Raw genomic sequence first — 16,767 nt, forward strand, 5'->3', positions numbered from 1 at the left:
TTTGTATTTTGAAAGTAAAACTAAGTGGGGCTCAGTGATTAAGAGCACATACTACTCTTTTGCTCTTTAGGAGGACAGTACTTGTATGGCAATTTCTCAAACGCTCCTGAAACTATCTTCAGGGAGATCCAACTGCCCCTGGCCTCAGTAGACTGATGTACTCATGTACATAAATGCAAACATGCACACAACTCAACATAAAATAAATATTGAGTAACAGACTAAATAATACGTGGGTTGTTAATATGATTGAACGCTAACGTGGACATATAGGAAGCTAATATAGGTACCCCCACACAGTGTTCAGCCCTCACCCTGGGTTCCATCTGTTGTAATTTGCAAAGCACTGTTAGGCTATATTACATCAGAGAGCATTTCAAATTCTTCTGTCTGTTGTGGACTTTATATCTCTCACAGAAATCACAGGTCTTAGGATGATGGAAGGGTGTACTTCTCCACATGACACAGATCCCAAGTACGTAGGAAATATGCATAGCGTTCATATCAGATGAAGAACTCAGAAAATGAAGAGGAAGGCATTCAGTGAGAACTTGAAAAGCTCTTAGGTTCTGTGTACCAGGCTGCCGGAGAAAAGCTGTGTTATCTGTTGAAGGAGTGAGAAGAGCAAAACTCTGTGCTACTTTGCTTCCTTCTGCTCATAGTGAGGGTGATGTTGCTTCTCCAGTCATTGTGAGTAAGGAGAGAACATGGACAAAATAATCTCTAAGGATCCTTTTCCTACACGGTGGTGGTAGCAACTTCAAAGAAAAACAAAATCAATAATGGCTATTTTTGTGCTCTTCCCATGTACTGGGCATTTTGATAATTATTTTATATGTGACATTTTGCATATTTGTGGCATTACATTTTCTACCATTCTATCCCTCCAGATTAAAAAAGAAATAGACGCACAGATGTAAGGATGCTACCAAAAGCGGGCAGTACTTGGGGGTGTAGAGTGAATAGTTTAATTCCACTGTAGAATGAATTCATATGTACTAAATTACATTACTAATTAGTAAATTGTGATACTACCAAACTCAGAGTATAGTACTTGGTAGAACCACATACATGTGGATGAATTTCTCTGATCTGCATTTGTACATAGAGAAGTCACCAGAGGCCTTTGTTAGGGACACTGAAGGGTCATTCACTCACCTGTCTCCACATCTGTTGCATTGTAGTGTAAAGTCCAGAGCCAAGAAAAGCAATCTTCCAATTTACTTTACAGGTCTGTTCCTGTATTTAACAACCCTTCCTGTTGTCAGATTACTGACTGGATAAGGTCAGGGACCATTTCTTTTATTGTCACATTCCGCTTGCACTCAGAGGGTGGCATGAACTCAATTGGAAAATGAATAGCTTTGAGAAAACCAGATTTTGGAATAGTATCCCATTACAGTCATCTCTAGGAGGCAACATAGTATAAAAGATGATGCTTTGGCTCTAGAGACTAAAAGTTCAAGTCTTAGCCACACCATCCTCTTTGCAAGTTTAACAGACACTGTACTGTGGAGTGATAACATTTAGCTTGTTAGTTGCCCTAAGAATTAAGGGGGAAAGTGAAGCATATACCGAGTATCCATTTCTTTCTGATTTAATTCAGTCATTATTTACATATATTCTCAATGACAACTGGAAACCATGTATTTCTATAGTGCACTCCTTAGGAGTTGCAATACTTCAGGTCATCTGAGTTTTTTTCACTTGAACTATATTTATAATCCTTGGAGCTAGGTAGAAGTTAAAACTTTGCCTAATAACCTGACATGTTTTATAAGGCTTTAATCCATGACCCAAATGATCCTGAGATTCATAGACATATCTGGAAAGCTGTGTCCTGTTTGAAAACAAATGCCAGCCATCCTTTGGCTTCCAGACAGCCAATTAAAGTTAGTTACAAGCATACTGAATTCCCTCATGAAGAGCCAATTTCTTCAATGGCTATCTGGAAATAAATTGAAAAGCAGACAGACATGGAAGCATGCTGTAAGGAAAACAAGTACAAAGAGCCAGATCTGCAATCCTCAGACCAAATTAAACAAGACCCTCTTTCTATTCATTTCTCTCTTTTCTTTTTAATTTGTAGTCCCGTATAATATTCTGTTTTTGTACCTCCTATAATTGAACAGTTTGGTGGTTTATGACTAGGCTTTCAGGTCAGTGTAAGAGATCTACAGTGGAAATGTAGACTGTCTAAGGCTGCAATAGATAAGAGCTCTACTTATTTCTTCATGGTCAGCAAGCCTCTGCTTCTCAACACCTTTGTTTTGTTTTGTTTTGTTTTTCTAGACTCTTGGCTTTATTTTCTAAGTGATGTTGGGCAGTCATTATGTAAGATTTTATGAGTATACCTTCTGATATTACTATGAGATAGTCTTACAACAAATTTCTGGATCGCCTGGCCCTTAAAATCTTTCTGTTCCCTCTTCCTCCATGTTCCATGAGCCATAGCAGTTATAGCCACTGGGGCTGGGCCCACAGTTTATTTTTATTGGTGGTGGTTTTCTTTAATGGTCGTTTGTGAAAAAAAAATTCTTGTTAGGAGGTGAGGACTATACGTAACTGTGTATATAAAAAAAATGTTTAGTATCTAGTCATGGATTATGCTGGTATAGCAAGGGGTGGCTCTAAGGTCTCCTCTAAGATCCATGAAAAACCAGCCCTGAGTTGTGGACTAGGATTATTTCATTTCCCTCTTGTTGAGTGGGTCTTAATGCCAGCTATATAGCTGTTGGTTACTGCTAAGGTGTGCATGGTGTGCCACTACTGCATCCTTGGGGTTGTGTGCTGGTTTTTGTTGTTGTGGATAGGCATCACAGATGGGTAAGACTGTTAATAATAAATTTAGTAATTTGGGGGGTATTAAATACATGCATAATGCATATATATGTACAATATAATACATTTTGATCATATTCATTTTATGCCTTCACACACACACGCATATATATACATATATAGTACAATATAATACATTTTGATCATATTCATTCTATGCCTTCACACATAAAAATACATATATACATATATACTATATACATATATGCTATATGATACACACACACACACACACACACACACACACACTTAACTTCCCATCCACCGAGTCCAATTCATGCTACCCATATACTCAGAAATTTAGAACTATTCACTGGTACAGAGATGCCCGAGCTCACACTCATAAAGAAAATTGACTCTCTCCCCCAGAAGACATCAACTCAATAGTTCCTCAGTTAGTGTGAGCCAATCTCTGCCTTAGCTGAAATTCTGACTGGTTTGATCTTTTTTAAAGTATGGTGAAGTTAACTACAAGCTACTGTGAATTTATAATGGCAGCACCATTTTGCTCTAATTACTACTGACTTCCTGCCCTTACATTTTTCTGCCTCTACTTTCATGATGGTCTCTGAGCCTTGAAGAGGAGGGGTATAATGTAGATTATTCATTTGTGGCTGAGTACTCAGCTGATTCTCTAAGTACTTCGGACAGTGGTTACTTTGTACATTACCCATCATACACTGCACAAAGAAACTTTTCCAATAAGATCCTGAAGGTGTTTCCGTTTTTGATTATACAGATAAGAATTTAGAGGGCAGTCTAGTATTGTTCCCGTTAACTAACGTTCATGTTTCTCATGGCAGCTTTTTATCTCCTGAACTTTTGATTCTTGGAGAGATTCACTAAGTTCGCCCAGAGTGTATCTGGTTACTCCAATATTCCACAGCCATGGACATACATTTTTCTGTCGCTGTTATGATAATTCATAGAATTCATGACTTGGTAATGCCGTGGTCAACTCTTCCTATCAAGCAACCCAAATGGAAAGGTCTGATTTTGTGGAAGCTAGCCAGCAGGGGGGAAGTTTTGTGGTCAGTTACTAATTTTCTTTCTTTCTTTCTTTCTTTCTTTCTTTCTTTCTTTCTTTCTTTTCTTTCTTTCTTTATTTTTATTTTTATTTTTTGTGGCTTGTGACCAACGTGCGTCTTGTTTTCAATAAAAAGATCTTATCACGAAGATCTGGTAGGGAATTAAGAGCCTCAGTAATACCCTGTATTGTTTGGGGAAATTTTATGGCATTCCCATGACCAACAACTTGAGAGGTGGTGTTCTGCATCTGTTTACTTGGCCTACTATGGCTTCTGGGAGAAAGATTATCCCTTCCTTATATGAATATAAGTAAGGAAACAATACATAATATTTCATACTGTATGGTGTAAAATACTCCCTCATGTTTCTGTTTTGCTTCTAAATTATCTAATTTTTAATTCTAAACCAAGGATTTTATTGATTTTTTTAATGGCTGTATACTTTTTATTGAAGACAATGTTAAAACTAGGAATAATCAAAATTTCTTCCTCCTGTTTTAAAAATCATGTATGTGTGAAATTTTCACAAAATGATATTCTACAACTGTATGTCCTATTTTTAAATTTTCATTTAAATATCTCAGAAATGTTCTTTCATATACTTGCATATCATCCAAGAAGTTATTTTAATATTTAATATTTATATCATTGAGCTGCAATTGACAGACATATCTATATTGCTGAACATTTAGTTATTCCTCAATCTGTGCTGTTTAAATAGTATGACACTGTCTTTACATGTTTTACTACATCTGTGTTATATTTTTTTAGAAATTATTATAGCACATTTACCTTATATGGAAAGAAACATAGTTTCAGAAATGAGAGTTTCTCTATTCAGATTGATTAATCAACTCCTGTCAGAGCTAATGTTAAATTCTTAAGTTCTAAATGTTCAGTTACTCTTTTCAGCTTTTACTTCTCAGTCTCCCTTGTAAAGTTCTCTTTCTGGTTAACTTCAAATGTTTCCTTCAATCCAATGACTAAATAGCTTTCAGCAGGTACAGAGCTCAGGGACACATAAGTACTTCACATGTCTTTCTTTGTCATCTTCTGTGCCTGTGACCCTCATTACTAATTAGTCATAGAATCTCCTTCCCTAACTTATCCATATCTATGTCCAAATAACACTCTGTAAATCTCACAAGGGCACATCATGGCCATGTGATATGAAGACTCTTTTATCATAAGTTCAGTCCCTTTGATAAATAAGGAAAACCCTGCAGGCCTAAGGAAAAAAGTCTTTGGTCAAAGAGCCAAAAGAAAACAGCCGTACCAGAAACAACAGTTACTCTGCACCAAGAGATGAAATGATTCCTTTTCCTTTACATGCGTTTTGTCATAGAATAATGCACTTCCTTGTAGCTTTGCCATATCTGGGAAAGTTCATTATTAGTGTTCTTATTTCACAGATAGTAAAATTCAGGCATGAATTTGAACCGTCGTCATGGCATGGTGACTCACAACTAGGCCCCCTGAAAATGGGTGGTATACCGAAGAAGGCAAATGACAATTGTAAAGCCTTCACTACATGGCAAGAGCCCATCTTTCCAGAACAACCAGTCATATATAAATAGGCACTGTAGATGATAATTTGCCACATTTTCAGTTCTGCCTTTTCCCCTGGTAATTTCGCTGCACCAAGGCTTACACTAGAGAGCTCATCTGGTTCTTTTTTTTTTGTTTTTGTTTTTCGTTTTTTTTTTTTTTTTTTTTTTTTTTTATCTCCTTTCAGGAGAATTCCTGAGTTTTGCGGATGACTTACTTTCTGGCCTGGGCACATCTTGTGTAGCAGCTGGTCGAAGCCATGGAGAGGTCCCTGACGTCAGTATCTACTCGGTGATCTTCAAGTGCCTGGAGCCAGATGGTCTTTACAAGTAAGAGATGGTGGGCTCGTGGGGAGTATGAAGCAATCAAGAGGGCTTTAACCTGGGAGCGATAACAGGAGTCATTCTTTTCAGAGAAGCCCAATGTTTCTTAGCATGTCTGTATGTAACTTTAAAAGTCAAAGGCTTAGAAGTTTCGCTTTACAATGTAGACCTCAGTGAGGCATTCAAGGTGAGTGATACAGGTCCCATAAAACCCAGACACTAAACTCTATTCTGTTCTCCCTGTTAATATATAATCTACAACTGAGAGAAGGACAGAAGCTTTACTTAGAGTCACAGAGAAGCTTATGAGGGAGAGCTATCTTGGCAATACCTGCCTACTGCCTACTGTTCTTTTCTGTTTTTTTTTTCATAATGTCTCTGAGATGTGTATATGTGTGTATATGCATATATTGTTATACTAATATATGAAGCTCACACAAGCATCTTCTTGATAGGTATGTATGTATGTTTGTGTGTGTTTATATATATATATATATATATATATATATATATATATATATATATAGAGAGAGAGAGAGAGAGAGAGAGTGAGAGATGATGATGATGATGATGATGATAATGATGATGATGACGTTTGGACTATATATTAGAATTTACTGGGCTCACTGTATCCAAACCTCTAGAAATCACTCTTGACTTCATTTGATAATATAAGAGGAAAGAAGAAGCTTGCTTTTCATTCATTTCCAACCTCTAAGAGTATTTCCACATCTGGAAGCAAGCATCATAACTCACAATAAGGAGCTCTAGAGACCAGCACATCATATTTTCAATGATTACTCAAATACTTCTTTGTTTTGCATCATTAATTTACCCATCCACTCTACCATTAATCTATCCTTTATTTATCTCTCCTGTTTCTGTTTCTACTTCCACTTATCTATCCACGTGATTCATCCATCTGTGTACGTACTCTTACATTAAATTTTCTTTTCACACCTAGTTTTTCTCAGGGTTTCTTTTAAGGTCTTCTCATGTATGCCTCTGTCTGATAAAAAAAAGGGGGGGCCAAGCCTCATATCACTTACAACCTAACAATGATATAAGGCAGGATATATATTTATGATTTTGGTATATATAATTGTATAACCATATAATAAGCCATACACAACCATCAATAGACCAAACGCAAGAATATCACTGTGAACTGAGAACTTGATCTTGTAACCCTGACTCTACAATCTCAGAATGGTTATAGCTCACACTTTATCTTTAATCTGGGAATGCTATAGAAGCAGGGGTTATGTTAATACATGGAGATATGTGGACAAGCTAACCAGAGAAGTGTGATGTGCACAAGGCCTTAAGGAATGGCCACCATCTTAATGGTGAATACTGGGACTGGAATCTGGATTTGGGGAACACATATCTAGAGTTTCAGAATCAGGGCATACTGTGTACCTGAGCTGTAGTTACTGTACATGTGAAATGCAGCAAGCACACTGCTAAAGTAAATGCTGTCAGATCTTCTCTGACACTAAAATTTATGATGCTATTGAGAAAGTGGAATTTTTTAGAACATTTCCTGATGGCTGACTTCTGATTTATCTGCTATTCTTTAAGCACATACACTAGAGGCAGGTAGATCTAAGTTCAAATCTATGACTTTCTATTGATGTTTATTCCAAGTCTCCAGTTTCTTCTCTATGAGAATGTTTGTGGCACCCTGAAGGTTCTTATTCTCTCTCTTTTCTTGTATCCATCCATTCATATGACCATGTATCATTCTAGGGTACTTGAGGTGAACCCCTGGTTAGTATGTAACAACTATTAACTGTTATTTCTGTGGCTGTTGCTGCTGGATTATGGCAGTCATGAATTTCTCCTGCTCCTCCTCTATCCTCAGACTTATGGGTCAAATGAATGAGTATAGCAACAGATCAGAGCCTTATCTGGTAGGTTCTTATCCGTTAAGTCAGACGAAGTAGCCCTGTCTTTAGGTAGTATTGTAGCAACGTTAGGTTAGCTTAGTTAATATCTACAATCCCTTTATGTAAAAAGCAAAGAGATGTGTTTATAAATCCCTTAAATAAATCAATGCTGAGAACTGATTAATTGGTTACCATCTTTTTAATAATAAATACATGCTCTCATTTCTTCTTTCTTCAATTCTCTGGCATCATCTCAACTTCCTGACTGTTGAGGTAGGGTCATCTGCTTTCCTCTGCTTCAGAAATGTGCTGGTCATGAGTTTGCCTTCCCTCTCTCTGGACCCCTGTGTTTTAATTTTTTAAATAGATTTCATCCATGGCTCAGGGATATGGGCTGCTCTGATAGGGAGCTAGGATGTTGTTTGGAACAGTCTCCCATCCCACTGGCGACTATCCTCAGAAATCTGACCGACTTGGTCTTGAGTTTTAAAATAACTCCCATGTCGGTTCTTGGGGTTTCTCATTTTCTGCTTGCTCATTCATCATCAAAATTTGTTTTGTTTTTTTTTTTTTTTCCCCCTTCTGGGCCAAAAAAACACTGCATGTGGCAGCGTAAAGAGTGCAGGCTTTAGAGACAGGCTGCTGGGTGTGAATCCTGACTCTGCCCCTGTGTGCTCAGAAATCGATCCCAGACAAGTTATCGTTCACTATTCCAAGTGACAAATTATTCCTGTTGACGAAGGGTTGATAGAGTTACTCCTGTATGACAAGTTTTAAGAACAGAAAACATTCTTGATAAGATTTTTAAAAAGTACTAGATGCACAGAGTTTGCCAGACTGCCTGGTCATAGGAGGCCAGCAGGAAGGCTTAAAAATCTTCAATCTCAATTCCTCATTATCAGGTTTTTTTTCTTCCTCTTCTTCTTCTCCTCCTCCCCCCTCCTCCCCTTTTCTCCTTTTCCTACCCCTTCTCCTCCTCCTCCTTCTCCTTATTTTTCTCCTCCTCTTCCTTCCCTTTCCTCCTCTCCCTCCCTCCTCTCCCTCCTTCTCCCCCTCCTTCTCCTCCTCCTCCTTCTCCTTCTGCTTCTTCCCCTTCTTCCTCATCCTCCTCTTTTTCCTCCTATCTCTCTTTTTCCTCATCTTCCTTCTCTTCTTTTTTTTTCTCCTCCTTATCCTCCTCCTCTTTCTTTTTCTTCAGACAACTTCAGAGGAGTTGGTCCGTAAAGCAAGACTGGGTCCAACTACCTTAAAAGAGTCCCCTGGGATAGAGAAAATAGAGGAATGGACAGACTCAGAGGAGGGAAGGCTCAGAGAGCTGGGGTCTTTTGTCAAGCATGGCCATCCACTCTTCTAAACCCAAGCTCCCCGACAATAAAGAAGAGAATCACTGAGCCTACAAAAGAGCCTGGCTTCATGCCCAGCACCCTCCACTTCTGCTGGATTGAGACTCCATATCCTTGCCTGGTCTGAAGTTGCAGCAACTTTAAAACGAAGGCACATAAGAGTCCCTCTAGCTTGATCATTCTGGATACTGTAGGTCTGCTATGGGGTCTATTTTCAGTCCCAGTCTCCTGCTCTTCTCACTTATCTGCTTCTATCACTTTTCTTTTTGCCCCATCCAGGGCCTCTCTCTTCCCTTATTAGTATCTCGCTATCTTATAAACTTTCTCTGGTTATTTTCTCTATAGATTTCTGTCTGTCCTTGTCTGTCATTTTTCTTCCCATTTGTTATTCTCTGGAGGTTTTATTTATCCGAGTGCATATCAGTCTCTCTGCTCTATTTCTTATTTGAATCATTGGCTCTGCCCCCTCTCATCCAAACTTCTTTCCTATGCCCTACCTTGTAAGGCAAATTGCTTTTGTAGCCTCACTGTCTATGTTATTTTACACAGTGCTTCAGGGTGAGACCAATCGGAGGAGTGAAAGTCAAGGCTGATTTTCTGTCCTAAGCTCACCCTCCTGTAACAAACCAGAAACACCAGCAACCGTGCCCCATTTAAATTGAATTTCCTTGTTTGTTTCATTTATTTTGCTCTGAATGAAAACAAACAAGAGCAGAAAAGGGAGGGGGTCCCCCAAATTCTCAACAGTGGAGTTAGCTTCTTATCCCTTCGGTAGCTGAAGTCCGGGGTGACTGTGACTGGGATTGTCCTCTTTGACCAATGGCAGAAACCAGGCTAGGCATCCAAGGTCCCTGTCCTTACCTGGCTAGGGGCCTAGACACTCTCCTTGTAACAGCTTTCCAATTTCCTATTACTCAAGGTAATTAGCCTCCGTCTTGTCTTGGCTGCCTTGCCTTCTCAAATAATGGCTGGCTGCCAAGGGGTCCTCAGTGAACATGCCAGAAGCAGGCAGGCTTGATTCCTGGGGTGGGGGCTCATTCCCACACATTCAGAGGCTTGCCTTGGGCCTACCTTCACCTCTCTGGCTTCTGCTCTATGAAAGAATGCCAAAGAAGCCCGGGTTCTGCATGAAGTGCCAGCATCTATGGTGGGAACAGAGTCTCAGGGGAAAGACTTAGTAGGGGTGGGTGGGGCTGTATGAGTAGAAGAAAAAACCAAAGCCCTGGAGGAAGAAAAGAATTGCATCAAATGAGGTTCTGAGGTCAGAAGGCAGATAGCCATCTTCACTGCTGAGTTCCACCTGGGGCCCGTTCTTCCTTCTCTATGCATGATGTTCGACCTGTATAAAGAAAAGTTAAACTCGGGGTCCTAAGACTTGTACACTTGGTATACATTCAGAATTCAAATCAGAATTCTGATTCTTGCCATACCACTTCTTTACTTTCTGGATAATGGTAACAGTGATACTCTTACACAAGGAAGTCATGGTGTCAGGAACCATGCAAGGCCATCCACATGATCTCAGGTAATTTTCTCCACAGCCCTATGATATAGTAGCTGTGTTCCTTATCCTCCCCAATAACAATGATGTGGAGACTGGGATTTAAGGGGGTAATGATTTTGGACAAATCACATGACAAAGAAGGACTAGAGCTGAGTTCCCATCCCAGATGATGCCAATGCTCCAAGTGTGTCCTAGCCATGCTCAGTCTCACACATATCAGTGCAGTTGTAAGAGGAACCAGCTGAGATATTTGCTGTAGCTTTCAATACTGACCACAGTGAGTAAATACCAGGCATGGATACCAGAAGACTTTCATCACAGCCTTTGTATCTCAGTAATTAAAGTATCATCTTTTCCATCTATATAAAGGAGACATTAGCTTCCTCTGTGAACGAGGAAGAAACAAACTGTTCTTCCAAACACCATCCTAGATATTAGGTGAGACAGCAGTTTGATGTCTCCTTTGATTGTGAACACTTGTGAAGAGTTATCAAAGAGAAGCAATAGGAAAGACAAGAGAGCTTGTGAATTTACATTCCCAGTCCCGAATGCACACACACTGTACGCACACACACACACACACACACACACACACACACACACACACACAGATTTGTAGTAGAGAGAGATAGGTCTTATCTGAGCTTTAATGCTTTGACTTAATCACGTTATGCCCTGGACAGGTTTCTTGACATCTCTATATTTTATGTATAAGGTAGTGTCATGACAAGACCTACCTCATAAGTGAAATGATACATAAAAAGGACATAAAACACTACCTCCTTCTTTACTAGTTCTTGACATAAAGCAAGAATAAGAACAATAGTCACTGTTACTACTATTTATGATGCTGTATTTTAGCTCAAAACCAATGCCTTCTATGGTCTCTGTTGGCAGCCTGATGCTCACCGTATTCCATTGAAAGATCGTGTTGTGTTACCCCAACTCTGGCCCTTCTTTCATTACTTGCCAGGAACACCTATTTCCTCGAGGTACTTGCCAACAATGCCCGCTTTTATTGTGCTTTCTCCTGGATGTTTCTCCTCAGTGGTTTCTCATGCTCCTTCATATCCTTTCTTGACTCTGGATCTTGCCTGGGTCATGCACTAGAGTCATGATGATTTAGTGGGCTTTTTTCCCTAAGTTTTCTAAATGTTGGATAGGTTTTTAACTTAATGCAAAAACTAACCATATATCCACTTCTCTTTGATCACTCACAACCCTCTCCTTCCTTTCTAACCAATCAAGAAATTCCCATAATGTACCCAACGTACCCAATTGATCGGTGTGTTAACATGGCTCCTCACCCCATTTTCTATATTTTTCTTTCTCTTTAAAAAAATCTTATTTGAATCAAATCTTAAAAAAAAATCTATATCTTGGTAAAGTAACTAAGGTACAGAGTGGCCTGAAAACTTTACCACAGCTACAAAGGGAATAAGCAGAAAAGCCAATATGTGTATGTGTGTGTGTGTGTGTGTGTGTGTGTGTGTGTGTGTGTGTGTGTTGTCAACATAGGTCCAGGGCCTAAATTCAACACTACCCTCACTGAATAATGACAAGACTATAACAAATACACGATACAGGTCCAAGAGTTGAAATGAAACCTTTATACAAAGAAGAACCTTGCACATATGGATTGGAAGCCATGTATAAAACTAATTTTCACCTACCTCATTAAATACTACACTGCCTACCCCCACGCTGAGCTCCTAACTTTGTAATGTCCTCCAGTCCTCACAACACCATACATTCCCTGAGTGTCTGTGATGCCTGTAATGTCTGTGATGTGTCTGCCAAGGAACAGACTCCTAATCCCATTTTAGGTGCTTCCAGGCCCAGATTTCACGTGATGAGTTGTTCCATAGTCTCTAGTCTCGCTTGTTTCTGTGAAGAAGTCCAGACAATTATCCCAGAGATGCCTTTCCAAATACTCAGGGGTCATAGAGCCTAGGGCAAAGGGTGTGGGCTTTCTACCACCCTCAGGGCACCATTTTGTTCCTGGGTACAGTCTAGGAAGCCCATTGCAAAAGCAGTTAAGGTTTCTACCATTCATGTAATCATTATATATTAAGTGACAACCAACCTTCTTTTTATTTACATTCCTACCCTACCCTCTTCATTTTTTCTCCTTGTGCCAAAAATTAGCACAGAACTTACTGGAAACAGAATGAAAGTCATCAAAAGTCTTCTAGGGCTAGCTTTCAAAAGTGCTTGCCCAGTTGATGAGAGGCCAGAGACCCAAGGGCCACCCTGTCTCTTATCCTAAGTGGTTATGAGGCTTTAGCCAAGTGATTTACAATTGGGATGTCTCAGCTTATCCATTTGTAGACACTTGAGGAGGCCACCTCCAAAGGCATTTTCAAAACCAAGAATTTGTACATCTTCTGAGATTGGACAAAGTGGAGAGATATAATAAAACCTTGGCAGTCAGAAAGGCTAGCATCAGTCCACATAGAAGACTTGAATTCAGGATTCAGCTGAATTTCCCTTTCTTTGCCTTGGATTCTGAGCCAAGTTCAAGACATGACCCAGACAACATCTGAGAGACTTCCAGCTCCTGGGAGAAAGGAAATGCAGTAAGAGGAAGTCTTCCTGGCTGACTACTCTGTAGTGCCTGAACTATCATGGGATGAGGCTACTGCCCAAAGCAGATCCAGGACATATCAGGCAAAGAAACCAGAAGGGGCTGGGTATAGTTCCTGCCCTGCTCTTTTCTGACTCTTACTTTACCACTACAAATCTTTTTGGTTTTCTTTTCTTTGTGCTCTTTCCTCCCTCCATCTTTTATTTTCCTCTTTCCTTCAGTGCTTTTCCTCTTTTGCTTCCTTTCTTCCCTTCCTTATTTTCCTCCCTCTGTCACTACTCAAGACATCCAACTTTTACCTGGTTATTTATTTATTTACATTTCAAATGTTGCCCCCTTCCTAGTTTTCCCTCTGCAACCCCTCCATCTTACATGTCTTTCCCCTGCTTCCATGAGAGTACTCCCTTATCCACCTAACCACTCCTGCCTCACTGCCCTAACATTCCTCTCACTAAGGCATTGAGCTTCCACAGAACCAAGGGCCTCTCTCCCCATTGATGCCAGATAAGGCTATCCCTTGCTAGATATGGAGCTGGAACCATGGGTCCCTTCATGTGTTCTCTTAATTTCATTTTTGCTTTCACTTGCATTCATTCCTTTATTGTTTTTTTTTTTTTTTTTTTTCTTTTCAATCCTCTTCCTCACTTTGATTTCTCTTCTCCTAGTCATGGGTACCACCTCCCACTTCATGTCACTCATCCTGTCTGTCCAACTTTTGTATCTTCAGGGACCTCTCTTTGACTTGCTATCTCCTTGGCTGCATCTTTCTTTCTTCTTTTCCATTCTCTTTCTTTATCCTTTCTCAGGGCCTGCCTCGTACAGTCTCATGATTTTTTTTCTCCCATCATTCTGTAAGTTTTCTCCATTCTCCTCTTCTCACAACACACTCCAGCCTATGGACCAGGAGCAGCCTAGTAATAGTTTCAGCATCAAGCAGCCAGCTGAGAATGGTTAAGCATACCTGATGTCACCAAGGGCCAGGACCTCTGATGTCCCCCCAGTCAGGAAGAGTGTGGAGTGTCTTTGGCTATGATGCCCATCCTTATCATTCAGGAAATGAGGGCGAGTGGGGGCAGATTAGTGACTTAATTCTCTTCAGCATCAGGTCAGACTGACCTCTTCAAAATGCACGTTTGGGACCCTAGAGAGAGGAAGAGCTGTCTTCAAGCCAGAAGCAAACACAACCACATATTCCCAAGCCAAAAGAGACTCACAGAGAAAAGATAATGCTGTTCTTCAGCCGACAGACAGCAAGGCTCCTAAAACCTGCTGGGGACTCTAAGGCAGACTGTTTCTTTCCTCAGACAGCATCAGGATTTCATCCAGGAATGGGACACCAGCCAGGATTCCAGAAGGACAGGGCACAGACTGCTCATGTGAACTTGTGCAGGGTGAAAGGGGGTGGAAAGTAAAGCTGGGCTACAAAGATAACCCATGAATGACACATGAGGAACAAAACTTTTTCTTGTGGGTCGTAGGGAACTGTCAGAATCTTTTGAGGAGCTATTGAGTGAATTTCAACTTGTGCTTTGAGATAGTAATTCCAGCTATAGTGTAGATATTAGGGTGGGTTGGATTGAGATAAACAAGTTGATGCAGGTAGAAAGCAAACGCTTGGGCCTCATAGTTTGGACCTCAGTGTCTTTGTTCAGTGTGAAACATGTACAGAATCAATATGGAACAGGATTGCTTAGCTCATTTCCAAAATACCTAGTAATAGCTCCTTCCTTTCTTTGTAAATGACTGTAGTATGGAAGCCTGTAGGAAAGGTTGTATTAGTTGGCCACGTCAAGGGGCCTGACACTATGCTATCTAAATTATCTGTGATAATTTGGGGGGGGTGGCAACCATAATAAACTAACACAGAGATTAAGAGAATATCTGTCAGAATACAAGAATTAGAAAACAAAAGACCTCATGATACAGAAGAGAATGCAGCTTGAATATGGAGGGCCAGGATGGAAGAGGTAGTATTCTAGGAACTGCTTGGCAGCCCTGCCTCTTCATGGTGAGCATGAAGAAGCTCCGAGGCAGAGATTCTGGACTGCCTGTGCTCCGTGTCTGTAGGGACTAGGTAAGTCCTAGCCAATTTACAACTGGCCACACAAACAGTTAATCTGCACATCATGACTCGCAGGATTTAGGGTCATTTTCTGGGTGTGCCGTGAAAGAGTCATGATTCTAAGAGGCATGTTCCATAAGCAGACAAAACCAGGATTAACACATAGCAGTCCTAACTCTTGACACATGGCCTTTCCCAGGAGGTTGTTATTATCACTGACTACATTAACATCACCTTTATGAACAAGCATAGAGATAGCTCAGCATGGGAACAGATGTCTTCCCTGTGTGATCACAATCCTCCTCTAGGTTAATCATCCTAGGAATATGGACAAAGAGTCCTGTCTGTTTAAACTTCACATTCCTCATCAGTATCACAAGCAGGCTAGTGGGAAAGTCCTCTCCTGCACTTACTTAGATGCAGGAATGAACCCAGATGAATGGCCAGGTGCTCTAAGCTTTTTCTGTTCCCCGCATCTTGGCTATGGGCACAGGCACTGCACAGATCCCTGTTTCTATTCCAATTTACTGCATTTACAACTGTGAAAGAGGAGGCTCTGAGAAGACTTATAATGTGAAAGTGTTAGTGGACTACAGGGGATCAGCATTAATGATGTGTAGAGAGGCAGAGGTGAGACAAAATCCAGACTTCTGACATTTTCCCATTCTTCTGTGCTCTCTTTTCTCCTGAGGACAGACCCTTCCATCTACCAGGAACCCCAATCAGGATTTTTATTTGAAGTACAGTATAACAGTGCCTGGGAATACGGATATCTATGATCTACACATCCCCATGGCCTATCCTATGTCACTCAAAGTTGGGATGGATTGGATCAAGGCTCTTAAATCTACGATAAACCACATATTGCTTTCTTGTCTTGTATTCATACATTTAAGTACTCTAAATCATCTGAGGCTAGGGTCATAAGATTGAGAAAGACAGCCCTAGGGTCATTGCAAATCTCGAGTGGTTTTGTTGTTTGTTTTTCTATTGTTTGTTTTGTTTTTAGTGTATAAGATAATTATTTTTTGGAGGGGTATCACAATTTTCATATCTGTGTAAGTCAGGGAGATTGGTACTGCTTGTTTGAGAGAGTCAGAGTTTTGTTTCTGTCTTTATTCAAATCCACTGTGAAGATCAGGCTGACATGGAACTTGCTCTGCCTGCCTAGCTGCCCTTGAACATGGGAGCTTCCTGTTTCTACCTCCTAGATGCTAAAATTAAAGGTATGAACCCCTTAGATCATATGTGAGATTTCTTGTGAAATACATATTCATGCTGAGGATTTATGCAGAGCTCTCAGGCATAGTATAACCAATGGAACATGTAAGGTACCAACTACATGTTCCTTTAAATGGGAGTGTTTTAAGATGGGAACCAAGACCCTTGACATTTTTTCAACATTCTTTCAACAGTTTGGAGGGCCTTTTCCCCATAAGATAGAATAAAATAAGAGATGTCTTATGCCTCCTTCTGATTATCCTTTACAAGTTCTTTGAACCAGCTCTTGTTTTTAGAATCACAGAGAATCCACCATTGACCAGTAGTAGAGAGACGTCAGAAATCATGTGTTATATGTCTGTGAATTCATAACAACCAGATGGCCTGGCACTTGGTTGATGCCTAATTCAGTGAGCAC

The 16,767-nt window shown here is 40.2% G+C and overlaps 1 protein-coding gene across 6 annotated transcripts in view; it reads left to right on the plus strand.

The window, feature by feature from the left end:
• ASTN2 (astrotactin 2) overlaps positions 1-16,767 on the plus strand; it is a gene marked incomplete at both ends in the record, with an annotated part of 945,572 nt that overhangs the window by 891,252 nt on the left and 37,553 nt on the right. For all 6 annotated transcript variants that reach the window (XM_080940102.1, XM_080940100.1, XM_080940099.1 and 3 more), the window contains one exon: positions 5,605-5,746. In XM_080940102.1, the coding sequence (XP_080796228.1) occupies positions 5,605-5,746 (142 nt within the window). The remainder of the gene's footprint in view (positions 1-5,604; positions 5,747-16,767) is intronic.

The sequence above is a fragment of the Micromys minutus genome (genome assembly GCF_963924665.1).
Source record: "Micromys minutus genome assembly, chromosome: 28".
Lineage (NCBI taxonomy): Eukaryota > Metazoa > Chordata > Mammalia > Rodentia > Muridae > Micromys > Micromys minutus.